Below are 24,894 nucleotides of genomic sequence, written 5' to 3' on the forward strand. Positions count from 1 at the left end.
ATAAACCGTTCGCTGGCTTATGAATGCGTAAATAAATGGTTACGGTACAAGTCCTCATATGGTCATTAATTTACGCCATTAAAATTACAACGCCGTGTACTCTTGGAGCAAAAAACGCATTCGCATTTCCTGACGATTCCCTTCGGGAAGGTGGGGGCCACATTTTCATAATAATTTGCGACTGTATCTACAAGCGCATTTAAGCGCACCAAGGAATACATGTACATCAGAGCCCTTTGACACCCCCCCCCCCCCCTTTGACATGAAAAGAAATTCTGGCTGCAGCCCTCTTCCCCCCCCCCGCTTCATCCGAAGAAAACTGCCAGACTTTAAATAAGTTTTATTCATTCATTGAAAACGTAAATTAAATTTATCTTCGGTTCACCTGCGTATTATTTCGAAATATAAATTCTGTTTCAATTAGACAGGAGAGTACGCAGTCGCCACGCTGCCCCGCCACGGTGGTCTAGTGGCTATGGTACTCGGCTGCTGACCCGCAGGTCGCGGGATCGAATCCGGGCTGCGGCGGCTACATTTCCGATGGAGGCGGGAATGTTGTAGGCCCGTGAACTCAGATTTTGGTGCACGTTAAAGAACCCCAGGCGGTCGAAATTTTCGGAGCCCTTCACTACGGCGTCTCTCATAATCATATATGTGGCTTTGGGACGTGAAACCCCACATATCAATCAATCAGTCGTCACGCTTGGTTCATTAGTAACGTTGCGTGCGAGCTAGAAGTTCCGCATCCGGCCTACATTTCTGGCGCCGCACGACCGAGCTTGCTATCGAGCATCGTTTCCGGTTCGCACTCGGAAGTCGTATCTCGCCGCCGTTGCCCACGCGCGCATGCAGTGTCCCCCTTGTGAGCATCAGACTTCGGGCTACAAGGAACTGCGACGCGTAGTGGCACATTGAAAGAGTGCGTTTCCAGCGTTTTCCCACGCGCATACGCTTTTGTAGCGAGTGATGCAATTCTCGACCGAAATACATTGATTCCTGCTCACGAAAAAACTGACACATGTGTCGACAATTTTGTGGTGTTTCGTCGTGAGTTCATCCGAAAGGCGGTGCTGCGGATTTGTCATGCGCACTCGTGTTGGCAGTTTGTGATACTTCAACGTGAGCGCTGCAGTGATTCTGTTCTAGAAATCATCCATGAATTGAGTTCTCCCTTCACTGACCAGAGGACGTACCAGGATCAGGCTACTTGGGGCCCCGCAGAAAAAAAATCAACGCCGCGCTTGAAGATGCAAGAAATGTGGTTGTTTTCCAACAATGGTGTCTACAATATTAGTGAGGTGTTTACAGTGATGAATAGCGACGTTTTCCGCGTATACCTTGAGCACACTCCGCACGTTTCGCGCCAGTGATTTCTTTGTTGTCCCCCGGATTGCAGCAATACGAATTATTAAAATGGACAATCGTACGCGTGCAGTGCGTCTGATAGCTTTGCGTCGTACTACAGCATTCGATCAACCATCGGATGGTCACAACATGCGACATCAGAGGAAATCACTGGCGTGTATCAATCGGCATTTGTAAATGAGTCAGTTAGCCTTCTAACTATGGCGCTAAGGAAATTCGCCCTGGTGAAGACCTGTCTGGTCACTATCGCCCTCTGCACCGTCTATGTCACTCACCGCGCGGCTACCACTAACAGACCTCTGGTGGTGCTTCTGTGGACCACCTGGTGCGGCAAGGAAGACTACCCTTACTTCAGGGAAGACGAAGTGGACCCGACATGCGCTCACTCGTGCCTTTTCACCCGCCAACGCGGCTACCTCAGTTCGAGCCGCGCCCTGCGCTTCCACGGCAAGGACATCCGAATGGACGACATGCCCCCGCGTCGGTCCCCCGACCAGAGCTGGATCTTCTTCAGCCTCGAACCTCCGACGGCCACCCCGGTACACGTACTCCGAAAGCGGGACGGAGTGTTCAACGTCACAATGACGTACAGGAGCGACTCAGACGTCACGACGCGGTACGGATATAAGTTCAGAGCGAGACAGAAAAGAAACTTCGGGTCACCAAGCGTTTCTCCGGAGGTGACCTCGAGAGAACCTCGGGGAAGAGGCGCAAAGCCATAGCCGTCTGGATGGTGTCTCCCTGCAACACGGACAGCAGGCGAGAGACGTACGTCGAACGGCTCCGCAAAGTCATCGGGGTGGACGTGTTCGGCAAGTGCGGCGACCTGGTGTGCCAACCCAAGGCGTCGGACGCTTGCCTGCGGGAGGCGGCGCGCAACTATAGCTTCGACCTCTCCGTCGAGAACTCCCTGTGTCGCGACTACGTCACAGAGAAGTTCTACCGACCCCTCCTGTTCGACGTCGTGCCTGTGGTGATGAGCGGTGCCAACTACTCGACCCTGGCTTTACCCGGCTCGTACGTGGACGCCCTGGAGTTCGAGTCCCCCGAGAGGGTGGGCGAATACCTGCAAGAGGTGGCCCGCCGGCCCGAGTGGTACGGCTCGTACTTCCTCTGGAAGGAGCACACCGAGCTGAAGTACGAGAGCGCAGCGTGCAAGCTCTGCTCGAAGCTGCACGAAGACGCGGCCTCCGGGTGAAAGTTCACGTACCACCGGTTCCTGGAGTGGTTCCTTGAAGACGCGCACTGCTCCAACTGGGAACAGGTTCTCACGTGAAACTTTCCTGCGTGACGTCAGCGGTGCGGTCGGCTGTCCGGCAGCGGGTGTGGCTGTGTACCACAATCTGCGTCGAATGAAACCCGAACAGAGGCAAACGTGTGTAACGGTGCAGTGCACGACTTCCAGTCGTCAATACTGACAGGTTCGCGCATTAGGTTCGACAGCACTGCGCGTATGCGCGCCAGTCCACGGCGATAGCTGGAGGGCGCCCACTTTTCCATAGCGAATGATTGCCGCTGTTCGGGTTTCATTTGACGCTGATACAGCACGTTTCGAGTGGTACGTCTGACATTCTCTTGACAATGGGTCTGACCCCCTTACCTTCATAATACCTCGTTTTTGCATCACATACTTATCCTAAATACTTCAGTGGGAGGATGTAGGTGAGAGGGGCGGGACACGTTGCACTGAATCTTCCCCCACGAATTCGTTCCTCTCCCCCTTTCTTGAAACACATATGTGACTGTCGTAACTATATAAGCATTGAGTGTACCGACCTTCCACACGCAGTATTTGGAATGTAGTACTAGACCACCAGAGTGTTTTGGCCAGAATACATCGTATGTGAAATTATAAATATATATGTTTCATATAACACGGCATACAGAGGACAACATCACTGCGTTAGCTCGGCATCTCAAGGAGTCCTGTGGCCTCAGCTTCTTGTTTTTTGCCAAAAAGTGCTATTTGCATTCTTTTTTGAGAATTTTCGCACCACTGTTCGAGTTTAGCTGGCATCAAACTGTCCTTAGACGCTTCAAAGCCATTTTTTTAATATCACTGGCTTCGCTAGAAAGGTTGCAGCGTGTTATAAAGGGCTCAGACATCATTCTTTGTCATCAACCATAGCATCAACGGGGTGCACATAATGCCCCGCATAGAAAGAGTGAATTTCTCGCTTTGCAGAATAATTAATAATGTCAAAGTTATGAAATTGCGTGCGTTCTTTAGTTTACAGTGGTTCTATAAAGGCCATTCCTCTAGCTTTCACTTTGACCCTGTTGCATGTTCTGTGCAGGCCTGGCATTTAGTTTTTCATTCCCTTTCGCTTATGCTAGAAGTTTATAGCATAAAGAATAATAAGGGGGGGGGGCAAGGGAAAACTGTGACAGGCACCTTCATTCCCTTACGCTCTTGAAATAAGTCGTTTATGTTGCTTGTCTTAGTACTCTAACAAAGCTAGCCCTATTGAGGATTTGTCACGTCATTTCTTTGCCACGAGTGCTACATGTTTTCTCACGTCCTTTTCGCAAACAGGGTGCAATGTGGAGGGGCTGTTCCTTTACAGCCGCCACACCACACGCTACCCCGATCGGGACGACATTGTCAAGATGGTGGAAGCAATGTCTCGGCAGCATCGCGCCATCTTGGATTCGGCTAGTGCCAGCAAGGGTGAGCTTGACTCGACAGACATGTGTTACTGTTATACACTGAAATCTCAATACAACGAATCTCAAGGGACCGCTAAATATTATTCATATTTTTGAAAAGGCATTGTAGTGCTAGTATTAAAAATTTGCACAAAAATTGTAAACGCAAACACTTGAGATGCCTACCTGTGCTGTATGTTCATTCAAGACCCCGTTATGCTCAAATACTGTATTTACTCGATTCTACCGCGCCCTAGATTGTAACGCGCACTCGGTTTTCACGACGAAAAAAAAAAGTAAGACATCGATTGCAACGCGCACCCATTTTTCTCGTTGGGCCGCACGATCACACCAGTCGGGAAAACGACTCCTTTCGGGAGTGTCTTCTGTTTAAATATGAGGTACGGGGGAAGCTTGTGCCTATCTGACGTGCAACTGAGCATTGCCGTCACTCTTGTTTTACCGTGGCCCGATGTCAGCATGCGAACTTGCTTCGCCCCTTTCTTCTCGACGGTTGTGGTGCCAGGCATGTCGAAGCGAAGAGGCGTCTGATCGGCACTTCCGATTTGCCCAAGCAGGTAGCCATTGTTGTGCCGCAAGTTTAGGACGAACATCTGAAAACTGTGAAGCTTTTTTTCGTACTCGTCCGGCAAGTTTTGGCGCTTGCCCGTTCGCTTTCGGAGGGAAAAGCCTTTCCTCTTCATAAAGTTAGTTAGCCAGCACCTGCTCGCTTTGAACTGGCTCCGCGTTAGCCCTTTTTCTAAAGCTAACTGCATAGCCCACACTTAGAGCGGTTCTGTCGTCACGGGCCGCTGTGTCGCTCGCTGCTCAAGCACATACTCGGCGAGCAGCTCTTTAATTTGCGGAAACCGGCCCTGCTGTGGTCCACTGGAGCATTTGCATGAATCTTTGACAATCTTCTGTTTTTGTTTCCGCCAGTCCCACACGCACGTTTCGGGAACTCCGAACGACCACGATGCGGCCCGATTTCCGTCTGTTTTGGCACATGCGATGACTTTTCTTTTAAAAGCGGCATCGTGGTGCACTCGTCGAGTTTCTGGAGTCGGCCCTTTCATGCCCTCGATGCTAATGAACAACAAGATGACGAACTCCTCAGCACACGTACGAAGTGCCGCACATGAGAAACACATAGGCAGAAATGGCCGACGCGTCATGCCGAAGCACGTAGGGGGCGGCCGTTTTGGAAATGTCGATGGCAATAGAATGACGGTATTCATTTTTTTTTCGCACTTGATTTTAACGCGCATGCGATTTATGAACTCGATTATCCGGAAAAAAGGTGCGCGTTAGATTCGAGTAATTACGGTAAGCGTGAAAAAACAAACACGAAATATTAAGGAATCAGTGCACGTTAGAGCACGATTTATCCTGATGTGGGGCAGCTGCACTGCTGAAAGACAAACTCTTTAGGTGTGTGCATCCTTCTTACGCACTGCAAAGCATCAGTGTTATATACCCATTCTTCACGTTGGGTACCCATTATACCTATTCTTCGCGCGTGCTGTTTCAATGTTGTGTTCGCTCTTGTAGCCATTCCCTTTTAATGACAAATAGTATAAATCTTATCCGTCGTCAGCTAAGCTGATGTACCTGCTTCATCGTCGCACTGTGCGTAGTGATCGAGCAATGTCAAAGCATGCTTAGGTAATCATGGGCGACTTCATCCCATAGGTGGTTCGCATCGAATTTCTCACTGCTGTAGCATTCCTTTCGCGCTGTTTCTGGAGCTCATCTTGAGCGTTCAACCTCCAACCAAAAGGCTAGAAAGCAGCCTTGTAAAAACTGTGCAGGCCACAAAAACAAGGCAACGGGGGCAAAGCCTAACACAAAAAACAAGTACCAGGCAAGAGTGACGGCAGTGAAGCTATCGCACGTTCGAATTTGGCGGAGAGGTAGAGAATTGAGCGGGTGTTCTGATGATGATAGTGGCAGGTACGGAGCTGGGGATTATTTTTACAGCGTCAAGTGACTTTTTAATTGCAATTCATTATTTTGAAGTGTTGTGAAGATATAAGAGGAATAAAATTTGATACGTTACTATGAAACAATCATTATTCTGAAATTTTTCATAGTAAAATATTTTACATTAAACCAATAGACATTTGGAGGGGAATTTTTGAAAAATTCGTTAATCTGAAAAAATCATTAGTCTCAGGTAAATAAAGTTTTTTCATTCCATTCCATTCTCAGGTTCACTATAACAAGATTTGTCTGTTGCTGTTAAGGTTTTCTCACTTCCACTCAACTTTTGTCAGTCTCTCTCTTGTAATTTGAATAATTTATTTGGTAAAATTTGAACAAATGTAATCTGGTCGGAGACTGAGATGTGACACAATTTTAGATTGTTTGGCTTCAGGCAAGTAGCCATGACAAAGAGCCCCATTTTTTGTTTTATTGGGCAGCCTACACACAATAGCAAACAACATTCGGTCCCTGAAAGACTGATCCTTTCCTTATTAAGAATTATCTGAAACATCTAGCTGGGTAATATTTACGTACCCTTTTTGGGGCCTAACTGCTGGTGACTTGCTCCTGTCTGGTGTGACGCAGCTTCAATGCAGTTTACCACTTTTGACAGCAGTGGTGTGTGTCCTAGTGAAAAAATTGTGTTGTGGGAAGTATACTTGAAGGGTTCCTGAAGCGGTTTTTCCTCATTACATTTCTGATTAGATTACTACTGGAAGTAGTCGAGAGTTCGACGGAATGCCCTCTGGTCAGGTATAGGCATTGTTGAATAAACTAGGTCACTGACCAATGTCAAACAAAACAATGACGTTTCGGGACCCGTACGGATACCTTGTTCACAATGGAATGACGGCTGAGCAACAGGATCTTATGTAACGTTGAGCGCATGACGCAAAGTCCGGGAGTACACGTGGTTTAGTGTGCCAGATGATCTATTGATTGTGTTACTTGTCGTCTGAATGATTAGTGATTCGAGGTTCAGTCTGGTTGTAAAATTCTTCTCCGTGGCCATGATGCGTGCGTTGTCCCAGCTTATCTCGTGGCCCGTCTTCTCGGCATGCTCTGCGAGTGCATTTGTCACTGTGTGGCCCTTGGCGACGTCATTCTTGTGTTGCATCAGACGTCTGCAGTAATTTCCACTCGTGCCAATGTACACTGATTCGCAATCGGCGCATGGTATCTTGTAGACCACACCAGGAAAGTGTTGCCGAGGGAGAGGATCCTTCACATTTAGCAGCTCAGCCTTAAGCTTGCTTGCTGGAACATGCGCGATCGGTACACCACGTTTTCTGAATAGACGGGCTAGGGCTTCGCTTACATTTCGAATATAAGGAATCGATGCACGCTTTTGCGTAGACGATGTGTTATGCATGGCTTGACTAGTTGACTGCAGTTTATGCATGACGAATTTAGTTGTTTTCCTAATAAAAATCTTGGGGTATCCATTCCTGATCAGGTCATCTTCAATGGTCCGGAGCTCCTCCTGCAGGCTTCCTTCATCGGAACAAGTGCGAATCGCTTGTTGAACTAAAGACCGAATCACTGAGCGTTTGTGGGCTACCGGGTGGACTGACTCATAGTCGAGGTATCTACCGGAGTGTGTTGGCTTTCGGTAAACAGCGAAGGCGAGGCCTGTGGGAGTACGTTTTACAACTGCATCCAAGAAAGGGAGGCAACCGTATTTTTCTTCTTCCACAGTAAACTTGATGGAAGTCTCGACGCCATTTAGGCAATCAAGGAAAGCTTGGACGTCTTTCTTCTTTATCACGCACAAGCAGTCGTCGACGTATCTCATAAAAACCTTGGGTCTCGGCTGAAATGTTCCCAATTCTTTCTGCTCAATTGCTTCCATTGTGATATTCGCAGTTGTGACCGAAATCGACGCTCCCATTGCGGTACCGAAAACTTGCCTGTAGAATTCACCCTTGTACGAGAAGTAAGTGTTGGATAGGCAAAACCGTAACAAGGTGCACAGCTCGGTGACGTCGAACGGTGTGCGATCGGCCAATGTCGTGTCCTTGTGAAGCAATTGTCTGGAAGTGTCTACAGCAAGGTCGACGGGAACACTTGTGAAGAGGGAGCAGACATCATTACTGAAACTAACCTCCGGAACACCAATGACTTCATAAGCAAAATGAAGAGTATCACTGTGGATGTCGACGAAATACTGGTTTTATTTGATGTCTGCTCCCTCTTCACAAGTGTTCCCGTCGACCTTGCTGTAGACACTTCCAGACAATTGCTTCACAAGGACACGACATTGGCCGATCGCACACCGTTCGACGTCACCGAGCTGTGCACCTTGTTACGGTTTTGCCTATCCAACACTTACTTCTCGTACAAGGGTGAATTCTACAGGCAAGTTTTCGGTACCGCAATGGGAGCGTCGATTTCGGTCACAACTGCGAATATCACAATGGAAGCAATTGAGCAGAAAGCATATGGGAACATTTCAGCCGAGACCCAAGGTTTTTATGAGATACGTCGACGACTGCTTCTGCGTGATAAAGAAGAAAGACGTCCAAGCTTTCCTTGATTGCCTAAATGGCGTCGAGACTTCCATCAAGTTTACTGTGGAAGAAGAAAAAGACGGTTGCCTCCCTTTCTTGGATGCAGTTGTAAAACGTACTCCCACAGGCCTCGCCTTCGCTGTGTACCGAAAGCCAACGCACTCCGGTAGATACCTCGACTATGAGTCAGTCCACCCGGTAGCCCACAAACGCTCAGTGATTCGGTCTTTAGTTCAACGAGCGATTCACATTTGTTCCGATGAAGAAAGCCTGCAGGAGGAGCTCCGGACCAATGAACATGACCTGATCAGGAATGGATACCCCAAGATTTTTATTAGGAAAACAACTAAATCCGTCATGCATAAACTGCAGTCAACTAGTCAAGCCATGCATAACACATCGTCTACGCAAAAGCGTGCATCGATTCCTTATATCTGAAATGTAAGCGAAGCCCTAGCCCGTCTATTCAGAAAACGTGGTGTACAGATCGCGCATGTTCCAACAAGCAAGCTTAAGGCTGAGTTGCTAAATGTGAAGGATCCTCTCCCTCGGCAACACTTTCCTGGTGTGGTCTACAAGATACCATGCGCCGATTGCGAATCAGTGTACATTGGCACGAGTGGAAATTACTGCAGACGTCTGATGCAACACAAGAATGACGTCGCCAAGTGCCACACAGTGACAAATGCACTCGCAGAGCATGCCGAGAAGACGGGCCACGAGATAAGCTGGGACAACGCACGCATCATGGCCACGGAGAAGAATTTTACAACCAGACTGAACCTCGAATCACTAATCATTCAGACGACAGGTAACACAATCAATAGATCATCTGGCACACTAAACCACGTGTACTCCCGGACTTTGCGTCATGCGCTCAACGTTACATAAGAACCTGTTGCTCAGCCGTCATTCCATTGTGAACAAGGGATCCGTACGAGTCCCGAAACGTCATTGTTTTGTTTGACATTGGTCAGTGACCTGTTTTATTCAACCATTACTACTGGAGCAAATCGTTGATATCATAATTTCATCGAAATACCCCTTATTAATGGAGCTAATGATAGGTACCCTCCTCTTTTGCTCCGCCTTTCACCCTCAACTATTTTAACTCTGTCTTCGAGCGCTTGGGGCTAAGCTCCGCCTTCTTGGGGCCTGTGCCACGTGTTATACAGCCAATCAGATCAGCAGCCTCGGTGACGTCTAGCGGGCAGAGCATGTTGCTCCGTGAATGGGCGGTTGAAAAGGCGTTTGGTCAAGTTGCAGCGATGTGCAAATTTAAAGCGTTGTAATAAATTTTGCAGTGTACGCACAGAGCTCAAATTTGTTAGTAAATGACTCTTAGGGCTTGGTCTACCTGCCCAATGTGGGTGCACAAAATCGTCAAAACCGTTCCAGGGTCCCTTCAAATGGACATAAAAGAGAAAACATATTTTCGTGGTAATTGTAAACTGCTCTTTCACAAACCATTATCACCGTGCGTATCAAAAAATAGTAGGTATTTGTTAAGCCAGAATAGTATGTGCCCAAAAAATGCACATGGCAAAACAACCTTGAAGTTTCCACACCAATTGCGTTGATGTCGTGGACTTTCCCGGTGTCTGCTAGGATTCACGTTGTTCCTAGTTGGTAAATATGGAGTGCATTATCCTCTGACAGGGTCATAGACGTAACACACAGAGTTTCAGGATATTTCGTTGGTCAATGTCGCCAGAAGCTGAGAATGCACTAATGCACTTTGAATTTCATGATGTCGCACGTGAAAATATAAACAGTTTAGAAATCTGTGATCGGCCTTGATTTTTTCTTCTCATACTAAAGGTATGATGGCGAGAATAATGACATTAGTTTAATAGTTCTCACAGTAAGATTTATCAATCTGAACTAATTTATTGTTTCACTTTATTTAACTTTAAGGCTTGTTTCAATGTAATTGGTCGTAGCACACACTCGAGATTGAAGTAGAAACTCGTGTCATGATAGGTGGGTAATCAGCAAAAATTGTGTTGCCGACGAGAACTTCCGATTTTGAAATAATAACATGGCATGCCCAGTTGCATGGTGTATTCCATGGGTTTAACTGTTCTTTCCTAGTCTTCAGCAACATGCGTGTTTTGATTCTCTTGATTTCAGTGTCGGCCGGATTAAGTAATTTTGAGTAACGAAGAAATAGTATTGCTTTATTGCTGGCATTTCCTTATTGTCCAGTTCACCTGTGCAAGGAAGACGTGCAGGCGCTCTCCAATTGGACGCTGATATTCAAGCCCAGTGATGACAACCACGTCACTGAATCGGGCAGGGAAGTCTCAGCCGACCAAGGTATGCGGTACCTTTATTTTAACAGTGTGAATGTAGTACAACTACTGTTACAACTTCACTGAGAGCCGTTATTGGTGTGAAGTTCGCAAGAATCTTCGACCTATTAGCATAACATTCAGACCTTTGTCTAACAATACCGTGCCCTTCAAGGATTTCGAGACGGCACTCTCATATCAGTCGCAATTTTATAGTCCCGCCAAACAGGATGTTGGGCCCTTGCTCAAATCTATTCAATAAGATGGCAGCAGTGGCCTCCCAGATGGCTATGGATAGGACTGCTTCACCACTGTTAAGTTTCCAGTAGTTTGTATTGCAGTTTTGTAGAATTGCTGTAACTTTTACCATTCCATTCAAAACGATGTTACTTTTTAACTAATTTTTGATGAGAGAAGTTAGCCTTTTTAATCTAAATAAAAAGCATATGTTGAGTAGCCTAATTTTATATAATTGCAGTTTATGTATTTGTTTGCAAATACATTCGTTAGGCATTTAAACTTCCTTAACCAATGATGTCCTATGGTACAATATTATCACAAGAGGTTGCAATAGAGCCCTTCTAAATTGTGTTTAATGTAAAAGTGATACACGAAAAGTGAAAGTTTCTATGTTTCAGAAAATGTGTTTCAGGAGTGTTGCAGCCATCAGTAGTTATGTTGTTCAACTATGCAATCAAAAGTTAGCCAACCTTCTACAGCATTTTGTAAGCTCTTCAACTCTTCCAGGATGTTTAGAAGGGAAAAAGTTTCTTTCATATAATGTTCTCTAGATCGTATCTCTGTCATCCTATTTCACGGAACCATCGTAAAGCTACTTAGTGCTCGTGCCAGTTTTCACGAACTTTCGTAACAAAACTGGTTCTCTGATTTCTAACATATCGGGCATATTGCCACCTGTCAATGGGTCGCAGCGAGCACTTCGTGTGCCTTTATTTGCAGCAAAGCGCTTCGTGACTCGGTTCCCGCAACTCTTCAGCAACTTCAAGGCGTGTGACTATGTGGTGGGCTTTACGAGCCGGGTTCGCACGCGGGAAACCGCCGAGGCGTTCCTCAAGTCCCTCCTTTCCGCACAGGGTAAACATTTTGTTCTTGTCTATTCGTTTCATTGCAAATGTCAAACCAATCATTTCAAGTGTTTAACTAATTAGAAATACATGATGTAGGGAGAAAGAAATAGGAAAAAACTCCGGAATATAACAGTAGGATAAAGATGGATCACAAAGGCACATTACTTGCTAAACACTACGTCACAAGTGTTATTTTTTCATAAAAGTAAAAGTTTTGCATGTTCAAGAAAGAGCAACGGAGACGATGGGCAAGAGAGATAGAGAAGAAAACACCTGGTGTTTTGCAGTATACCAACAAGCAGGCTTATTTTACGGTTGTAATTGACAGTGAGGATATTGAGGGCGAATTGGTCATGAGAAGGAAAACCTGTGAAAAGGTGATCTGCAGTGTTAGTGAGGTCCTGCTCGTTTCGATACGTGTTTCTTTGGAGGAGCTAACTTTGCAGCTTGTCCGGGTGTTCTTTGGCGACAGCGATGGTTTGTATGAGGGACATCGTGGGACTTGCCAATTGTGAAATCCTGGCTTACCTTTCTGACGAATGGCGACAACCTTTCCCAAAAGCATCCCTATAAAATAAAGAAAAGGTGTTTTTTATTCGTTACAATTTCACCAGAAGAAATTCCAACAAAGTTAATTTGCCACTCATTCAGGCACTTTAGTCACAGCTGTGAATCAGGTATCCGTCATTTATTGTGTGTTCTGCCCTTTAGATGCTTATTTGCATCGCTTTGCTCGCAGAGTACCTCGAGGTCGAGAAAAATTTTCTCAGTCCACAAGATGACCTTTTGCAGTTCCACAAGGAGTGCGACAAACTCATCAAGGTGAGCGTGTGATATTCTCCAAGACGGTGCTGTGTGTATTGCTCGACGTCAGCCCTAAAAATTTTATAGTGATGACGTTATGGGCACTTTCGCAGTTCCAATCGATGTTACAGTGACATAGAAGAGTTCACTAGAGTAGAGACAAGTTCAGTAAGGCACTTAAAATCCAATTTCAAATGTAATTCATAAACGTCAAGCAACAAGGCACCTAAATTTTCATCTCTAGACCACCACACACTGTATGAACACGCGCCGGCAAAGTTAAACTCCTGGTTCGTATAGCCACTTAAGAGATTATTTTATCACTTTGCGATGTTCAGAATCAGTGCTACGATATGCATGCTTTTATAGTTAATCTTTGTGAGTCTCAGCACGGTCGTTGTTCTTTGTGGATTGTTTCGAGCCACACCAGTTCATAGCTGCACTTGAAATGTGCTTGAAATTGGCCCCCGCTAATCGCCAATTTCTACAACTGGTTTTAGCTGAGGCGCATCTTGGTGCAGATGTGAAGGTTACTACTGTGAAGCCACAATTAAAGACAGTTTGCGTTTCAAGCCAAATGTGGAATGCTTGTTCTTTCAGTTTTATGGTTTATATTTCTGTTTGTTGCTTTTTTTGCCTTTATTTTTGCCTTTGGGGACCTGCTGTCGTGAACGGACAACTTTCATGCCGTTGTGCCATGCTTTTTGATCACAATTATGCTTGGTTTCAACCTAAGAAGAAACGCAAGCTCCACCCGCAGAACTTGTGGTGCACTTTGTACACCAGCGAAAGACTGTGGTGCTAACTAGTGCTTGCTCAAGCCTTAAGTACCGTACCTCTCCTCAACTAATGTAACTGTGCATATTAAATATTAAAGGTTCATCAGTACTACCCATCTGAAGCAGGGCTTCTCAAGCATGTCGGTCCCGGTCATAGGTAAGCAGAAAAAGTTGAACTGGCTCAGGCTCAATGAAGGAATAGATCTTGCGCTTTGTACTCACTCGGACTCAGACTCACGGCTCGATGTGAGTCTGCGTGAATCGATTGATAAGTGAGTTCGCCAACCTATGGTTTAAGGGAAACCTGCTAAGCTCCATTGAGTGCCAAGAAATCTTCCCACCTACCCACTTTTATGCAAGCTTTCTTCGTTTCTTGCTTCATGCACGTGCAATAAATATAAAAGCAAGGGTATGTAAAAAGCTTATTCGTTGACGTGCAATTCAACTCTTTCCTGCAGCAAAAAATCAATGTGGGGTGCATTCACGCACAGGGTCAGTGGCATGTCATCTGCTCGATTCAGATAGCTACTTATATTTCAGATAGGCCAGTGTCGAGAATGCCTGCTCACAAGCATATCTTGTTGCACATGGCTGCAGCACCTCCACTGCCTTATCTTTGGCTCCTGTATTCAAACAGGGGATATGCACATGGGGTAACATAAGGCATCTGGGATTCAACTGCAATAGCACAACCACACGCGGCCCGTTTTCGGAGTCTGGCTGGCTACAAGCTGCTGACACGCACAGCAGCTTGTGCGTGTCTATTAAGAACCGAGATGTGCTTACTAACATTCAGGCACGAGTAATGGAGGTATCTTAGATCGATCGTACTTCGCTTTCCCCGTCTAAGTGACCTGGCAGGTGCGGAACTGCGAAAAATTGGTCACTGGCTAAAAAAACTCAGAGAAGGGACCGGCGGAACACCTAGGTTCTGTGGGACCCACTTTGAGAAACCATGACCTAAAGCATCATATTTGGCTGAACAGCGCTGCCACAATGTTTGACGTGATTTGCCAGGACATTATGAAATTTCCTATCTAAATCTAGAGACTCTAGCATGTATCTATATTGGGAAATAAGCTTTTTGAAATATTTAAGAAACATTTAATGTCACTAGAATCATTAGCTGCTATTCGATAAAGCATTTGTGCAAATTCTGTGGGAGGGACAGGGTTGGCTGTGGGTGGAGCGGACATACATTTTTTTTAGGTTAGGATGTGAATGCTTTGCCGTATAATAAACTAGTCAACTGGATGGAGCAAAAGTACACTCAGACCTCGATATAACAAACCCGGATATGGGGAAGTATTGGTTATAACGAAGTAAATGAAAAATAGTCGGAATAGATAAAATGTTAGGAATAAACCTCATAACGAAGTTTCGGATACAATGAACTTATTTTTGTGTGAGATGCGACATTGTTTTAATGAGGTTTGAGTGTACTGCAATGTGGTGAGTGTACTGCTAAACGTGTAGTTAAATATAGAGAGGCTTTCTTTTGTTTTACACTCGCCCTCTTTATTTCGTCGTTTGCCCTCAAAAGAAGGAAGGCACTCCAGCCACCGTCGCAGCCTTCGAAAAGGGGCCGTTCATGTCAAGACTGATGGACTGACTCACCTGGCGACTGGGCTTCAACGTTACCAAAGGTGTGTCATGCTTTACGTTGCGTTACTCTATTGCTGCTTCTTAGCCATCTATTCCCAAAAATCATGTTAGTAATCAAACCTCAAATAAAGAAACCTGGATATGATGAATTATTGGGTTTAAAGAACTAAGTCTGAAATTCTTTGCCACTATTAGTGCACTCAAAACTCAATGTAACGAATCCAGATATAACGAAATATTGTTTATAACAAAGTAAAAAATTCTTGCGATAGATAGTATTAGGAATATACCTCTATAATGAACTTATTTTTGTGTATGATCCAACTTCGTTACTATGAGGTTTGAGTGTGCTGAACGAGTATGTGTGCTTTTAACATGTATTGAATACTTTAAAGGGAAATAAAATGTCATATGTGATTCGTTATTTAAAGGGCTTTGCCAGTATTATAGCTATATAGAAATCATTTCACCCCTTTGACACTAGATAGCTAAAACCTTCACGTGACAAAGCTGCACTGATGCTATCAGTTAGTATGTCTATTCCATTAACTCAAGGAAAGCTTCTTGTCACTTACATTACAAGTATAGGTTGTATCTTTTTTGTGTGTGTGCATGTTATTACATACACCGCATTACCAGAACTCTCTTCTAAAAATAGTTCCCCCTTTAAGTATATTTGGTTGATTTGTTCTGTTTCACCCTATTTGTTTAAACTTTTGTTGTGTTGTTAAAACATGGCATTAGAAAGTTTCGGGGGAGCAAAAAGGTGTTAGAGAGCCTAAAGATATCTTAAAAAACACTTGTTTCCTTCTTTCCTATGTGTCGTTTGTTTTTACCCTGTTATATCTTACGAACAATAAAGAAAAACATTATTTTATGCCTATTAGCAAAGTAAAGTTTGACAATCCCAAAAACACCACTCTTATCAAAGGGCTATGCTTGGTAAGCGAGAGAACAAGCAAAAAGAAAATGCGGGTCAAGACGTCACCTTAGGATTCCCGAACCTTTCATTGCGACGTCATAGATTTCGAAGGCGTCTACTGAGCTCTACATAGCTTCTAACGGATAAAAATAAAATACATTGCCATCTGCTGGTGCCATAGCTCTAGCATATGAAGTTTCAGAAAATTTCGTCAAGCCATGCTGCAAAAATACGAAAAATACATTTTGAAATTCTTGACGTCACGTGCGGGGATTTTAGTACGAATTGATTTTCTCCACTATTATTTAATTATGATGGTGAAACTTGTGGCATTACAGTCCTCAGAGTGCAGTTTGTCAATCCAAACAAGGTCATTTTTTCTCTTTAGTGTCTTTTAAAACTTCTAGTAGTATCGTAAAAGTTTATCCGAGTCATTTTTATGCAAGTGTTGAAGCTTTTTGTTCAGCATTGGGCTGTTCTAACTGACCATCAACTTATACAACACAGATTCCCTTCACGCAGGGTTAGTCTATTGCTTTTTTTACCACTAAAAGTAATGTCGCTGTTTCAGTTTTCAGTTTATTTCAGTTATTAGTACAGAAAAAGGAACAGTATACAAAGTATATATACAGGAGGAGGTCCGAAAGCACAAGGCTGCAGGGGGACCTCCTGTTCAAAATGGGATTACAAAATTTACTCAATTAGCAGTAGCAGTGAAAACAGAGAGATGAGTAAATTGATAAAACCAACACTAGGAAACAAGTAAAAAGCCGAGTGGAATAAACAATATAGCAAGATAAAAACATCTAGTAGTTTATCAAGTACGAATACAATTGTTTTTTAAATGTGCCAATAGTCGAGCATTGCTTGATGTGAGATGGCAATGAATTCCATAATGATAATGCCGAGAAATATGCAGTGTGGCGACCAAAATTAGTGCGGATAGTAGGAAAATAAAATTTCCATTTGAAGCGAATCTAGTACAGTTTAAGTTAGACAAAGCATTAGAATAAAAGACGCTTGATGGGACAAGGTGGTGCAAGGATTTGAACAGCATGATAATGAGGTGATATTTAAATAAACTAACAGTAGAAAGTAATTCGAAGTTACGAAGTAATGATGATGCACTAGAACGATATGAACTGAAAGTCATTAGTCTGATGGCTTGGTTTTGAATGTGCCGAATGGGAGATAAGTGGGTGAGGTATGTATTTTCCCAAGTGGTGATGCAATAATTGATATGGCTGTGAATAAAAGCATAATATAACTTGATTAGAGTTGAAATGTTAAAGTAGTAACGTGCTCTGATTAGGATCCTGACACCAAATGCTAGTTTTTTGCGCAAATGAATAACATGATTAGAGTATTTTAGGTTGCTGTCGAGAACGATTCCTAAGAAAGAGCATTCATTGTTAGGGTTAATGAGTGAGCCATTTAGTTTAATAGAAATCTGGGAGGGAAGAACTTTGTTAGCTGAGTGGAATATCATGAACTTAGTTTTCTTAGGGTTAATACTGAGGGAATTCGTGAGACACCAGCTTAAGATGTTATTTAGATCTTTTTGTAATTTTAGCGCTAAAGAGTCAATTGATTTACCAGTGGCAAGTATTGTAGTGTCATCGGCATAAAGAAAAGGCAGAGAGTTAGTAACTGAGAGGGGAAAGTCATTCATGTAAATTAAAAATAAAAGCGGGCCAAGAATGGACCCTTGAGGAATACCCTGATTAGTAGTAAGAAAATCTGATAAAGTAGAGTGGATATAAACAGCCTGTTGTCTATTACAGAGGTAACTTTTAATGAGTGTAAGGGCAGGTCCAACAATACCAATGGCCGTGAGTTTGGCTGTGCAGGGGACCTCAAGATGCTGCTGCGTGGGTGCACGTTTGAGTATGCCATCTTCGACCAATCCCCGTAGTGCTCCGTCTTCACTGAGGACGACCTCAAGGCCGTTGAGTTCAAGGACGACCTGGACGACTACTACGAGGATGGGTACGGCCTCGAGCGCAACTATGCCCAGGCATGCCCCGTCATTGAGGAGCTCGTGAAGCGACTGGAGTGAGTTTCTTTTTTCTTTTTTTTTTCAGTGAAAGGTGTTATAAGATCGCAACAACAATCGTCTTTGGTTGCATAGTTGTTCCATAACCACTGTCGCCCTCAGTAAGAAAGGAATATCTACGGTCGAGCGGGATTTAAATACGGGCCCTCTGCGGTGCAATCATGTATTCTATTCTAGAGCCAATCCAGTGTTTGAAACTTCGTAAAAAGACCCTAGACAGGGCAAGAAATCACATTAATAGACGTAATATAGCCTGTTAAAAAGTAAAATAACAACCAGGCATCATACACAATGTGCACTGTGTAATAAGTGAATAGCTTAAAGCTTCTCACCCATCACGAAGAGCTCAGCGATCATTTTTCACCATCTCCAGCCACAGCTTTAGCAAGGCATACATAACACATTGCAAATGGGCTTGTGCGAATATTCGAATGCTTCGAATATTCGAACAAATAGTAGAATATTATAATTTGCTTTGATTCGAGTTTAAATTATATAAAATTTCGAAGTATTCGCAATGAACGAGTAAGTGTATATTAATCTGCATGCAACTTTTTGCAAAGGTGGTTTCACTGCAGTGCAGGAATGCTAAGCCGTGAAAGCACCTGTTCATAAAAAAAAAAAAAAATTCGCCTTGCCGCGAAGCCCTTCTTAAAACTTGAAAGGGCCCTGCAACACTCTATGAGCACGGTCACAAAAGGCTGCTGATCGGTAGTCGAGAGCACCAAGTACATGCGAGCCAAATGTTATAGCACAGCACGCTACCTGCAATTCACAATAAATTTTCTTAGTCAGCTAAAAAAATTGCTCTCTTCTCTCGGCAAATGAGGCCACAAGTTGAAAGATCACTCGTCACAGCCATTGTACCAGCCGTTCGCCGATTTGAGTGTGGTGCGCTCGGTCGTTACTAGGGCCGCCGCAAGAGGCCGCCACTTACTCACGCGTGCGAGCACGATCTCACTGAAAAGCCGCGTACTCCAAAAAAGAGAGAGAGAGAGAGCACGTGCTCAAGGTCACGAGGTGTGTCACCTACTTTATTTCCCCCAGCCATAACTCCCTGCTTAGCTTCCAGCACTTTCACCAGACCGAGAAGAGAAAATGCAAATGCAGCGTGCGACAAATTTTTGCTACTCCACTCGTAATGGACGGACTCTTGAAATTTTTGCAGTGGTGAATTCATAAAGCAAATAAGTGTTGCATGGCCCCTTTAAATGAGCATATTGCCCTCAAACCAATTCATCATATTATTAAGCCTAAAAGCTTGTTATAATGGCTTATATGCTCTAAGTGTAATAAATTTTAAAATGCTACGTATTTCGCAGGTTATCACTCGCATCCTACCAAAGTCAAATCCTGCTACTACTCAGAGTTGTTCTGTCTTCCTCTGAACGAAAAAAAAGGCATATGCATAGAGGCCCTATTTCAATTTAAAACTATATATATATATATATATATATATATATATATATATATATATATATATATATATATATATATATATATATATATATATATATATATATACATATATATATATATATATATATATATATATATATATATATATATATATATTGTAGCGTCTCTCATTATCATATGGTGGTTTTGGGACGTTAATCCCCACATATCAATATATATTTTGCAAGTTAGTTAGGTCATGATAAATACACCCATTTTTCTTTATATATGATATATACTATTCAAAATCAATTCAGAATTACTCGACCAAAATCACTACTCACTTCGAATTTGCTTCGAACCTCATTATAAGTCATTATTCGCACAAGCCTAATTGCAGACACATAGCAGCTACCTCATGTCTTCACGAAATGATGAATAATGGTACAGTGGCTGCTTTCCTACTTCGCGAAATTATGATGATTCATGACGTAGTGAGTATTTTGCAACTGTGCTTGCAGTAGTCGTTGCAAGAGAGTTCAGAACGGGCTTTAGAAGGGCCACTGCACTAGATTTAGCTGCAATTTTTTGTGTGTTCCGCGTAGGGCTGGCATTTTTTTCTGCCTCTTTCACTCATCTGTAATCGGCAGTGTTGGAGAACGCCACACTTTCCTCAATAGATAACAGGTCAACCTCAGTGCTGCAGTCGTAGCAGCTCGGGGCATAGGTTTTCGCGGCGCCCTGTCTTGCAAAAGAACGAAAACGGGGGCGAATGCCAAAGAAAGCAATGTGGAGTTTCAGAGGCATATTAAGGCAAAAATAATGCCATGAGACCTTTTGCAGAAGAAAAAGCTAAACTACTAGTTTTTTGAATGAATTCGGGGAAGCAAAATTTGTATGGAATAACCACTAGATAGTTTTTACTGTTTAAGCTCTTTGAGCCAGTTTTTTCCCATCTATGCTAAATTTCATGCATCAGGTCCAATGCTCTTGAAGTTAGAGAAAAAGTTCAGTAAGAGAAATGTGTAAGTCCATGCGTCGTGCTTGTATTACATTTTGATCGCGTTTTTCACAGTTTGCTCTGGCTGTTTGCTACCAGAACTAGTCATGGAAGCCACAATACAAAAATCAAAAAAGCTAGGTAATCCAGAATAACCTGTTGAAAGTGTTATAGATAATGGGGTTTGTTTATTTACGAGACACAAGGTATCCTCGTTTATTACTGAGCCTAAGAACGAAAAAAATTTGCTATAGGTGGCAGTATCATTAACTCTTTCTTGGTTTGAGCGGGCCTGTGGCAAGTAGTCTTGCCAGCTTCCATAGTGTTGCATCTGATGTATGAATACGCTTGGCTCGCGTGGGAGGAGGCATGCGTTTCAAGCTATCCGTCAATTAAAATTGGAATCTTCATGACAATCGTTTGCAGTTTTGCATTGTTCTCAAGCCACCTCCCTTTTATTTGTTCCGCAGAGCTATGGCCAAAGATCCAAGCAACCCGAACAAGATCCTCTACTTCTCGCATGCGGGTGGCTTCAAGAAAGTGATTGCACGTCTCGGCCTCAATCGCGATGCAGATCCGCTCAAGGCTGATGGACTGTGCACACAGGCGAACCGGGCTTGGCGGTCGAGCCTCCTCTGCCCATTCAACGGCAACGTAGCGTTCGTCCTCTACAAGTGCGCTGCGGACCAGCAGAAGGTCGTGACCTTTCTCAATGAGCAACCGGTGACAGTTCCCGGCTGCCCCACCGTGCACTGCCCCCTCACGACCTTTGTGGACCTGTTCAAAAAGCATGCCACTTCATGCAACTTGACCGAGATATGCTCGGTGTGACCTCTGCGTCCCAGCTACGAAAATTTACCAAAGAGCTCAAATGCGTAATGCCTCGATAGAACACAACCTTAACACTCGCCGGTGGTTGCCATTTGCAAGATGGGGCGCCATTGTTTTTTTTTACATTATGCATGTTATCCTAATTTAAACTGTATCATATAAAGTGTTATTGAAAATCTCGTTGAAGTTTGAGCGAAGTAGTGAAAAACTGTGGTAACATGAAGGCCATCCCTTGAGTCAGGATTTTGACGAGGGCGACTTGATTTCATCGAAATACCAAAAAATTGTTTGGGAAATAGAAGTCCCATTGTTAAAAAGTTAGCTCTGACTTATTGATGTTCCTCTACATCATTAGCAACACATTCAGGGCATTTTTACTATTTCATGTGCATTTGCTTTGTCAATGTAAACAAGATTTTGTCCAAGAACATTCCTAAACACAGCGGTTATATTTCAATCTTATGATGAATGATTGGCTATGCTGCCATTTTAAAAACAGCACTTAATTTCATTTCGTTACGCTTAAACCTGCCTCAATTCATTTGCGAGTAATGTACCGCTTCGTGAAGATGGTTTGATACAAGGGCTCATTTGGCGAAAATCTGCTTATCAGCTGCCACTCACGAATGGCCTAGAAAGGTGGTAACATACCCAGAGCATCCGTCAGACTGCCGTACAAGCGAAGGGGTCGTATGCTGAGACAATCACTTTCGCCGACAGTGTTAATTTTCACGTATAATTTTGCTGGTCCAGCGATGAAAAGTACTACCTGTACATCTTTCCCCAGCATGGGAATTGATGGGCGTTAAAAAGCCACATCTCTGAAAAGTTGTATTAGAGTACGATCCCATATATGGAAAGATTATCTCAACCCTAACTGCTGTTGCTTTCAATCATCGCGTCAATTACACCTATGCTCTGAGATCTGTTTCTTGCTTTTATTACATGTGCGTTTCAGTCACAAGCACATCAAAGACAGGGCAGCTAGCTTGCAAGAAAAAAATACTCGCGTCGCATATTGAGGATTTTGTATATCGTCCATGGTCTCATGTGGCAGCCCATGGCAGTCGCACTGCTTATATTATATGTATAAACTTGTTCCATTTTTTATCTCTGCAAACAGCTATACTGATGATGATGATTATGATGATAATAATGCTCTAAATATACTTGCAGCTATTCACTTGGTTAGATGACCAAGAATCGCTCCCAGATAGAAATATCGAAAATCTGAATTGGACTAGAGCTGGTGGCATCAAGTACTAGAATGGAAAGGCCTAACATACGCACCTCTTTTATGCACATAAAAAAATTCCATCATGCTGCCGAGTTGCTCCAAATAGCCAACATCTCATCCCAATTTCATTGTAATTTTCATGCAGCTGCCAGTTTTTTTGTTTTTTTTTTTGTTTTTTACAGGACTTTATTAATAAAATATGCTTCTGTAGAGATGGCAAAGTAGTTATCTCATACGATATCTCAGAATAAATTCTTTTCACTAAGATGTGTTCTAGCATCGTAACCTGTCTACAAAAGCGTTATCAGGGTTAAATGATAACTTTTGAAGGGTTTTCTAATCATTTTTAACCTGTGCCTTAAGAGGTGTCGAGTAACTTGCAGAGTATTGTCAAGGTGTCTGGTGTTTTCATTGTTGAATCTCGACCAGCAGGTCATCTACCTTCCATTCTGTACCTCATAAGAGCAATAGATATAAATGCTTCTAGCAGACGGAAGTAAATAAAGTTGCGTTTCGTTACCATTTGTGTTGGTTATCTACATACTTGTTCGAAGGGCAGTAGTTGAATTGTGATAGATTTGATTCAGAAATGAAGTGATTTTGTGACATTGATGATAAGCTCCCACAGCTCTGGTTCAAAAGGTGCACTTATTGAACAGTTTTCATGATAAGAGTGCTGCGAAGTTTACAGCGCAGTTGTGGTGCACTGTTTTTACCACAGCCTTTCTGTTCTTGTCAATCACTGTCACATCTTGTTGGTTCTGGCCATCGAGCAGATGTGAAACGATTTCACTTAATATCCCTATTTGGAAAATTCACTTAAATTATTGGAGGAGTCAATACTGTGCACGGGTGTATGATGTGTATGTGGGAACATGCTTTTAAGATTGCATTTAGCCGACAAAAAAAAGCCACAAATATATACACTGTCATGAGCTCGAATATAGCAGTGACTGCGTACGTTCGATGTATTTGGTAGTTGTAGGCTGAACCAAACCAGTTAATCAGTGTTCAATTTGTGAGGATTTTTTAATTAAAACGGTGACATGAAAAGTTTGATGAATCGATGTCATGCTGAGTTACATTACGATGATTATGAATTAAGTGTTTGCTTAGGTGACATTGGACAAGAGAATGTGCAGCCAGTGTGCCATACAGCCCTGATAGTTCCATAAAACCTTAGGTTGCATGCATATTAGTTCTTAATTAATAAATTAAAGCAGCAAAAATCATCCCTCACTATAACTACGTTGTTTTTTCTTCTTTGGAGTCTTCTCGTCTGTATCCATTGTTCGAAAAGTACTTGAAAGACGTTCAATATTTCGAATGTGCTCTATTCGATTTGAGAACAGCTGTTTCATTTTATTTGAAATTTTTGAACATTCGCACAGCCCTAGTTACAACCTGAGATAAAATTTCAGTTATCAGTGTCCCTCCCACAGCGATGCGCATGAATGTTTCTTTTCTATGGCGTTACGTACTTGTTTGGTGATTCAGATGGATGCCATTCTGGATATGTATCAAATATGACCACATTGTCGAAATCTGCCATAAATTAACACTGATTGACCTGGAGAGCTACTACAGCTTCTCTGATTGGCTTAAAATGTCTACATTATGAAATTTGACAATATGGCTCAAATTGACAGTGTACAGAATAGTCCCCATAGTTTATTTTCCTATTCAGGAGCAGGTTTGTGTCATTCATATTTGGTCAGTAACTTTGCCATGCTTGTGTAGCTTAATCTGAGATTTCGATATTGCTGCTCAGTCGAACCATTGGATGTTCACCCATCAAATTTCGAGGCTATAACAAGACTTTTGTGGGTTTCCTCTGTATGAAAGGACACTCCACACGTAGGGTCTGACACAGCAAGCGTTTAGAATATATTTTAATTCATTTCTAAGGTGTGCCTAAACGCTCATTTTCTCAATCGAGACCCATCAATAGTACGTCAAACACAGACGTAGCTTTATAAGAAGGGCAACGAAAGTTGTAGTGAAGTCACACCAGATCTGTAGTGATGTGGGTAACTTCTGTCATCTCTGCAACGCACGTACCGGCAGAGCATCGGTTGCTACGTTGCTCGCGGCTGCTGCACTTAGCCGTGGCAACTGTTAGTGCATTTGTTTTGCTTGTATTTGTGCGGCACGTTTGTGCGAGAACAGACGATACTCAACAAGACATGCGTCGCAGCCTTGTGTCGTCATATGACCAAGCCACTTACACCGCTACGTTGTCATTGCCCAACTCGGCACCCAGAAACCTGAACCGAAAGTTTTCCACATAAATAAGGCGACATTAAACTATTTAGGCCCTGTATATGCGTACCGGTACGGCCGTACCACACTTGGCGTGACTCCTGCCGC

At 43.3% G+C, this 24,894-nt stretch overlaps 2 protein-coding genes across 2 annotated transcripts; both read left to right on the top strand.

The window, feature by feature from the left end:
- Positions 1-874: 874 nt before the first annotated feature.
- On the top strand, positions 875-3,221 carry LOC119180383 (alpha-(1,3)-fucosyltransferase C). Its single transcript, XM_075886833.1, is given in 2 exon segments — positions 875-2,023; positions 2,059-3,221. Coding segments are annotated over 2 exon segments (1,041 nt in total). The 5' UTR covers positions 875-1,565; the 3' UTR covers positions 2,642-3,221.
- Positions 2,837-23,046, top strand: LOC119179394 (multiple inositol polyphosphate phosphatase 1). Its single transcript, XM_075886832.1, is given in 8 exon segments — positions 2,837-2,923; positions 3,902-4,036; positions 10,719-10,829; positions 11,765-11,899; positions 12,632-12,714; positions 15,019-15,121; positions 17,853-18,057; positions 20,927-23,046. Coding segments are annotated over 7 exon segments (1,059 nt in total). The 5' UTR covers positions 2,837-2,923; positions 3,902-3,975; the 3' UTR covers positions 21,288-23,046.
- The last annotated feature ends 1,848 nt before the right edge of the window (positions 23,047-24,894 follow it).

Source organism: Rhipicephalus microplus, chromosome 2 (assembly GCF_043290135.1).
Source record: "Rhipicephalus microplus isolate Deutch F79 chromosome 2, USDA_Rmic, whole genome shotgun sequence".
Lineage (NCBI taxonomy): Eukaryota > Metazoa > Arthropoda > Arachnida > Ixodida > Ixodidae > Rhipicephalus > Rhipicephalus microplus.